General features: G+C 37.5%; 1 protein-coding gene across 1 annotated transcript; it reads left to right on the top strand.

Moving 5' to 3' along the window:
• The first annotated feature begins 4997 nt into the window (after positions 1 to 4997).
• LOC126803923 (WAT1-related protein At3g30340-like) lies at positions 4998 to 7585 on the top strand. The gene is made up of 6 exons (XM_050531656.1): positions 4998 to 5205; positions 5524 to 5586; positions 5679 to 5795; positions 5961 to 6375; positions 6468 to 6619; positions 7242 to 7585. Exons 1-6 carry the CDS (start codon positions 5021 to 5023, stop codon positions 7363 to 7365), a joined length of 1056 nt encoding a protein of 351 aa, XP_050387613.1. The 5' UTR covers positions 4998 to 5020; the 3' UTR covers positions 7366 to 7585.
• The last annotated feature ends 917 nt before the right edge of the window (positions 7586 to 8502 follow it).

Raw genomic sequence — 8502 nt, 5'->3', positions numbered from 1 at the left:
CCTCAATCTTGCTGATATATTTGAGACTGCCCTCTGGCCTATACAAGGCTTCATCTCTTCAAATATAGGGAAATTTAACAATTAAATCATGAATTTACTGAATCGAAGGAGGATCAACCTCCTTGCAGTACAAAGAAGTTACAATTGTGAGAGCAAGTCTAGCCAAACCATATGCTGATTGATTTTATTTCTTCCCAACATGTTTCCAATATATATCAGCTCAAAGCCATTCATTAATTGTCTGATCTCTTCCATGCAATAGCACCCACTTCAGTAATTAAGGCCAGCTAGCTTCAGGTTCCAATCAGTCAATTACATCCACATCCAGTGCATCCCCCACTTTATCAAATTTGATAATGCACAGTTCTATGCAATATCTAACCCCATGAAATAACAATATTGCACACCCACAAGGCCACCAAAACTCATTTCTCACTAATCACTATTGCTCCCAAACCTAGATTCCCTGGTTCATATCACCCCAAGCTCCATCTTAGTTTAGTTTTAACCTCTCATTTGGGGGTGACCATTATAAACTGCTTCTCTATCTTGATCCCCACTATCATCTTTCTTTGCTTGCTCTTACACCATGTCTATAAATAATGGCCATACAACTCATGGACTTGTTTGACAATATCTTTGTATTTGGATCCCCAAAGTTGCTTCCATATGTGTATCCCATTGTTCCTTTCCCTACTACTTGCAGCCTCATGTAGGAACAAACCAATAAAACTTGGCTCCTTGGAATATTCACCCTTCTTTCCCAAAAACAATGCAGCACCGTCTCATTAGTCATTAGCACAAGTGCACAACTACAAGTCCTATTAGGATCCGGACTAGCTGATTCTCCGTTCCAACAAACGCTCATTCCAAGGTTAGAAATCATGTAGAGCTCTTCTTGACTTCTTGCCTAAGTCTATGCTTTTAGCTCTCAAGTGCTCTCCAATAAAGGAACAGGATAGAGTATTCTCAGGGGAAAAAAAAGGAACAGGTAGACTCTCTTAGGAATTTTAAGATGGATTCCAAAGACTGCTCCAAAGAGGTCTGGATTTCATAACACTTCCTACCACTAGTACTGCCCTAGTACTGCCAGTGATCAAATAGTCGATTACAGTATCTACTATCTACTGACATACATCACAGATTCACAGACGAGATCCAAAACTATTAACGGAAGCAACATAGATTGTTTTCAAGATTTAAGCTTCAAGTGTTTGCTCATTTAACAGTATTTAAGTTATAGCTCCATGAAGTCTTATTTTTGCAGCCATAGCCACCATGCATCCTCACTTATTTCTCGGAACCTAGCTAGGACAAAAGAGATGATCTTCATGTCATCCTCAAATCTCATACAGTCCATGGAGTATGTATGCCTATGCTAACACAGAAGGTCGGAATATATCAATTATCAAGTAAGTCCTGGAATATATATATATATATATATATATATATATATATATATATATAACATGTACACTGTATTTCTGTAATAACCCTAATTTTCAAAACAATATTTGGTTTGTTTTGGATTCTATAAAGTTGCTAAATTCAATTAAACGAATTTGATTGTTTTGCGATGTTACGAAACGAAAAACGGAAACGTTCTCGGAACGTTTAATTAGAAAAACGTTACATTTCTGCAACGTATATATCGACTTTTATTCCATCGCTCGGTTGCGAAAACTTCCTTCACGAAAGTTGTAGAGCTCGTCGATACGAGTTCGTGGATATATGACGCGTTCTAATCGGACGATGTACGTAAAAGTTATTAACGATAGAAGTTGTTTCCGATTTTAGAAATTGGTATAAATATAACATTTTAGGGATTAGGGTTTCCAATTCAGGAAACCCTTCACCCGCCCCCATTTTCCTCTCTCTCCTCTCGCGCTCCCCGATCGCTCTCTCTCTCCCTCCCTCGAGCTTCGCCTGCAACCTCACCTACCGGCCGCCGTGGAGCACACCGCCTAGTCCAGAAGCATCACCCACTCCTTCGCAGTCGACCCCGGGCTTGCGGCGCTCTGCCTCGCCGCCTCGATCCTTGCCTCCAAGTTGTAGTGTCCTTCACCGCCTTCCCCTGGGGCATCGCGAGACCCTCAGCTGCCACCCGCAAGCACCCCGTTTCTCGTTTCGCCGCCAAGGAGCTGGATCGACGATCGAAGATCCTGCGAGAAACTCGTCGACGATTCTATCATTTCTAACGCAATTTGAGCTCCGATCTAGGTAAGAATGCTTTCATTTTGATGTTGTGATGTGTGTGAATGGATTGGTGTTTGATTGATGGAGATTTGGGGAAGAATCGGGAGTGGAGGAGATTGAGAGATATCGCCGCCTTAGGCGGCGCGTGTGAGAGAGTGAGGTAGTCTAGGGGTGGTCTTGGGCCGTGGGAAGGGCGGAAGGAAGGAAAAGGAGAGATTTAGGGCGGCGGTGGCGTGACACGCGCCGTTGGTGGCGTCGGCGAGTGAGCCCCACGCGCAGCCCGCCGGCGGGTGGCGCGTGTACCCCACGCGCCGCCACGTGCGGCGGCGTGAATAGTATTCTAGAAGGGTATTTTGGTAATTTACCTAAGTACGGTAAAAGTAAATGTAAATTTTATTTATGTACGGTAAATGTAAATTAAATTTTACCTACGGTAAATGTAAATATAAATTACTTTCAGTAATTGTAAAAAGGTAATTTAGTAAATTTTATTTACTGAGATTGTATTTACATTTGAATAGTATTCGTACGTACAGAAATACGAAAGCAGTACGTATACGTACAAATACATAAAAGTATGTATACGTACAGAAAATACGTACACAGTATGTACATTTACAGAAGATACGTATTAATTGTGTATTTGTACATTAACAGTGAATAGTAACAGTAAACAGTAAAAGTGAACAGTGAACATTAACTTCGTAAAACCGAAAATTGCTGAACAGTAACCGATTATTACTGTTTCGGCATTTAAAGGTTTACGAAACGTTTCTAAATTCTTTTCTTATCTTTTCAAGGTGATCGATAAAGCAAGGAAAGGAATTATCTTCGAAAATTGTGGAATTACGCTCAAGTCAATAAGGTGAGTAAAATCTCACATATTTACGAATCTACCCTCGCGGTGATTCAAGATTTTGCAAGAGTATTTAATAATGAATTACAACAGGTATACAATTTAGTGGATTACATATATACTGTATAATGGTAATAAGTACATATATATATATATAGTTCATTATATTATATACTGTTATTAATTCATTAGAAATAGTCATTTCAATGACGAGAAATCGTGTATTGAGCATGTGTTTGTGAAATATGACATGTATAGGATATAGTGGACTATATATATATTGTATAAATGGTAAATAAGTACGAATATATATAGTTTGCTATATAATATATTGTTATGATTTTTATTGTGATTATATCAAACATAGTTTTGAAACGTACAATATGATGTGTGATTATTGTACGTGATTTTAACACGGAGATTGTTAAAATATGTGATTTGTCTTCGGACGTGATGTTTGGTACAATATGATGTGAGATTATTGTACATGTTTGGCAAGTCGGAACCTAGTCTTTGGCCAGGCGAAAGTTACTATACAGTTAGAGCTCTAGTCTGTTTGCCGGACATCGGGTAGCGAGGAGGTTGCCCGATGTTGGACATAGGGTAGCGAGGAGGTTGCCCTATGCCAGGCGTTGTGTAGCGAGGAGGTTACCCAACGTCGGCGGTGTACTATATGAGGGGTAACAGAGGCGTACTAACGCTCATTAGTACTCGTATTATAAATGCATTTGGGCAATCAGAGGGGTTGCCCAATTTCTCGTGAGTATTTTCATTTTCATATTTTCGGGACAACCAGATGGGCCGTCAAATGACTCATGAGTGCATTTATATTTGTTAATTGTGGATTTACATATATATTGTCATGCGAGATTATATATGTTTTATTTTACTCATACGAGCTGTAAAGCTTACCGGGTTTGTGTTTACAATCCCGGTGCACCAATTCAATGGTGTAGGGGATACTTCCGCAGGTGTTGATTAGTGGAGATTGAGAGACGACTCCGGAGGCTCGAAGTTATTCGTTACCCTGCTTGTGGTGAGATTTCTAGAGTGGATTTGTGAGTGAGAATTTGTGAGCATTTATTTGTGAGTGCTGTGAGAGATTGTGAGGATTATTACATTTCCATTTTATGTATGGATTATGAATTTGGTTTGTAATAATTGGTTTGTCTGAGTTGTATTGAGAACTCAGAAATGATCCGCTGTGACATATTAAATGATTTCGATTTCATTGAGATTATTTTGTGTTTAACGATTTTAAAATTTTGAGTTTTTAAGCTCGAAATTTTGGGGTTGTTACAATTTCTATCTTGTAATATAATGTAATTCAGCATGTGTTTGTTAGGACTGCTGAAACAGCAACATGCATGACCATTTATTCTTCAAATTTAATAAAAAAATTAGCAATAGCCATAATGCTTCACACTATTGTTTATATATATCTTAGATTTGACACATTGTTCAATTTTTCTTCTAAACAGTACACGCAAATAACCAATAGCGATGAACTTGACAAATTCACCCAATAACGCACAAATACATCCTCTTAAAGGAAGTATAAGATACCACTCTGAAGAAATGGGAGCAATCATGTCTGCCTCCACCAGTTTTTGAGATGCCATTCAAGAAAGAAAAGATACTACTAGAGTGGCATGTTGAGAATACTATTATATAGTTTTATAATGTACAATGCCTATAATTAGGAACTTGTGTGAGAATGGAAACTCAGAGAGAATATGAACTTGGAAAAGGAACTTTCTGGCAAAGTTCGTGTAGAACAACAGCAAAAGAGGGACGAAATATTATAAAATTGCATGTTGATAGTTGGCATAAAGTGTTGAACTGATGCAAAGCATTAATCAATGTTTTATTGGGAGCCTGGTACTCATCTATATAAGCACAATGAGTCTTATTTTCTAATTACCTGAATCATAGTAATCAGAGAACTGAAGAAATTCAAATTGAAAGATGGTGAATTTCTGTGGACAATGGAAGCCAGTGGTTGCCATGATTGGCATCAACCTTGCTTTGGCCGTAGTTAATGTCCTTCTGAAGTTAACTATGGATAAAGGAGTGCACAATCTGGTTGTAGTTACTTATAGGCAGTCAATTTCTTGTGTCTTCTTGACACCCATTGCCTTATTTTGGGAAAGGTACGTACTCTTCTTTCATTCGCACTAATGCCTGGAGTATGCTTCACTGAACTTTTGGCGCCACCCAGGCTATTAACACTGTACAAATTTCTTGTTTGTAAGAGAAACCTGAACTGAATCTAAATTCCCTTGGTCACGTATGTATGTCAGTATGTGTTTTTCTTTCTGCGTGCAGGTAGAGGATGTTTGCTCCATCCATATTACTAGCAGTTTTAGCACATTGCGAAGCAACACTAACATAAAAACGCCAACGTCTGGCATTGATCTGCTTGAGTTCTCTTTTCAGCTATTTTCTGATAACAAATGATTTTATTGCAGAAAAAGCAGACTTGAACTTACATCTCGCCTCATATGCCACCTATTCCTCAGTGCTCTAATTGGGTTAGATAAAATTCTACTATTAATCTTCTTTGGGGTAAGTATGTGATAATTTATGCATGCCAAGAACTTTATAAGTTGGTGTTATCTTTCAGGGTAACATTCACACAATACTTGTTTCTTCTTGGACTCCAATACACAACAGCAACATATGCTTGTGCCTTCATCAACATGGTGCCTGTGTACACTTTCCTATTGGCACTACCATTTGGGTAAATTTAAGTCGATTACATAAAAATCGATTATAAACTGCACTCTTCATGATCAAGTATATGCTTTACACAACATTTGCACTTGGTTATTTGATACACTCGATTTGTTCTTTAAAAAAGCGAAAAGTAAATTGACTAAATTCATACTAAATTTAATTATTTCAGTCTAGAGAAAGTGAACATTAGGAGCAAGGGAGGCATAGCCAAGATCTTGGGTTCTTTGATATGCATTGGTGGAGCTTTGTCACTGACCTTATACAAAGGATTGCCACTGACCAACCAACACTCACATGTAGCTCAAATTGAAAACCATGACTATATGATGAGTGCAGCAAAGAAGAGAGAGAGATGGGCATTTGGTTCAGCGCTTTCAGCAGCCGGTTGCATCTTATGGGCCTCATGGTTTCTCATACAAGCTAAGATTGGCAAGAGCTATCCATTTCAGTACTCTAGCACAGCCATCTTGTCCTTCTTTGGGGCCATTCAGTCAGCAATCTTGACCTTGCTTACTGAAAGAAGCATCAACATGTCAATGTGGGTTCTGAAGGGGAAATTGGAGATACTGACTGTCATATATGCCGTGAGTCGTTAGTTCGATCTCTTCAGTTTTCATTGACATTCCTGTTTTGCCTATCTTCAATAACTCAGAACTTTCTATTTGGGTTTACACAGGGAGCAGTTGGATCAGGGTTGTGCTATGTAGGCATGTCATGGTGTGTGAAGCAAAAAGGTCCATTGTTTACATCAGCATTTACTCCCCTAATTCAGATATTTGTTGCTATGTTTGACCTCTCAACCTTGCATGAACAATTATATCTTGGAAGGTTAGCTCAAGTAATTTTCTTTTTCTGGTACATCAGATATTGATCGATATCAATATATGCATAATTAATATGTAATGTTTCATGTTTACCTGTTAATCCATGCAAAAACGCTTAAACAAAAAGACTTCCAAAACCAAGTGCAGCTACTAATGGCTGAAATTGTGTATCCTTGCAACACTGCATCTCTCTGATTAGAAAGTATTTCTCCTTAACATATAGTGTTCATAATAATCTTCACGTTGCTACCATAATCTGGTTTCTTTTTACATTACACCATGTTGTATAGCAATACCAAAATTCAGCTGCAAGTTAGTAAAGTAAGGTTGATCGATCCTCTTTGTGACATTTAATTTGGGATAAGCTTGATACCACTTTTCCATTGACATCACCTTATCTAAGGCTTATTGTGAGCTACATAATTGGGAGATGGAGTAGTTTGGTACTTTGCAAAAATTAATCAATTCAAACCACTTAAATTAGAATATTACTAGAAATTCATCAAACTTCAGAACAAAAGGATGCGCGCAGTATGTTAAACACTCATATTTTTTGAAGCTGCAAAAATATCGAACCATTAATTATGTTTTTCTGTTACTAAAAGCTTGTAATTAATGTTGACCAGTGTGGTGGGATCTATCTTAGTCATAGTGGGAATGTATGTTCTACTGTGGGGGAAAAGCAATGATGCAAAGGAAATTGTGGTGAAGCAGACACAAGCAGCTGAAGAAGAAGCAGGTGCCCCTTGATTTATGTTGCATATGTATTAATTTGTACCACAACCCAGCTGAAGGAGTAGTGTTGTTAATCAGAACCTAACCTTCTTGCGGCCTCTTTAATCTAATTTGTAATGGAAAGAGTAATATAATGTAATTCAGCATGTGTTTGTTAGGACTGCTCAAACAGCATCATGAATGACTATTTCTTCTTCAAATTTAATAAACAGACAAGTAAGTTACTACATTTGAAGAAGAAGAAAGGCTCTGTTCTGATTTTTTTAATCACTAACGACCTTTCTTGATTTGTTAGTGTATAGGACAACTTGTTAGTCCCTCAGAGGTCACCTCAAAAAAAAATGAATACGGTCAAGTTTGGTAACAAGGTTCCGGAACCTAGTACAACATGACCAGCATTAGAATAAAAAGACGAGCATTATTAAATCATGAACATGAAATACACGAATCAGTAATTTAGATTTAAGTCTCATCTTGCTCTTCATCATTGAGTTGACAAAAGCAAATAGATAAATAAATATCCGAAATCTCAGGGCGGCCTTGTTTTCAATAATGCTAGTTAGAAATAGTTTAATAATAAGATTTTCTAATAGCTTAATAAATTTACAACCATTTAGCAGTAGTACCCAATATATATTGTTCTATATATATATTGTCACTTGGTGAAACGTCTTCTATAATCAGATAAAGCCGCCGCACCGTTCTTATATTATTTGAACGAAATTGGCAAAATTATTTGGGACGCTTCCTTTTTTTTTTTTCTAGAATGAAATAATTAAGATATGATGTCACACAATATTCTTGCTTAATATCATAGAGACATGGAGTAGTCGGATAGCGATACATAATTTTTTTAATAAAAACTTTTATAACTTGTACCATCAAAATTCCTTCCTGAAAAATGGATCTTGATCGACGTGCGCCAAGCCGCCAACAACCCAAAAATAGTATATATGGAGGCACGAGATCTGCTTGCAACATGTCCCTTCAAGCTTTAGGTAGGTTAATTAATTAATTGTTTGCACATATCTACATTATTGTTTTCTTTCTTAGACGAACGCGTACGAAACTTTTATTTCAGCTCTGCCCCAAATATAATTTTAGTTCGGAACTTTAAACCGGTTTATAAGCATTTCTCGACAGTACATGGGA

This window comes from Argentina anserina, chromosome 7 (assembly GCF_933775445.1).
Source record: "Argentina anserina chromosome 7, drPotAnse1.1, whole genome shotgun sequence".
Taxonomy (NCBI): domain Eukaryota; kingdom Viridiplantae; phylum Streptophyta; class Magnoliopsida; order Rosales; family Rosaceae; genus Argentina; species Argentina anserina.
Note: the sequence above shows the minus strand (reverse complement) of the source record. Positions and strands in the feature narration are given on the sequence as shown.

Coding starts and splice junctions, on each gene's coding strand:
- LOC126803923 (XM_050531656.1), top strand. CDS start 5,021: ATGGTGAATTTCTGTGGACAATGGAAGCCAGTGGTTGCCATGATTGGC. Junction 5,796..5,960: donor CTATTGGCACTACCATTTGG/GTAAATTTAAGT, acceptor TAATTATTTCAG/TCTAGAGAAAGTGAACATTA. Junction 6,376..6,467: donor TACTGACTGTCATATATGCC/GTGAGTCGTTAG, acceptor GGGTTTACACAG/GGAGCAGTTGGATCAGGGTT.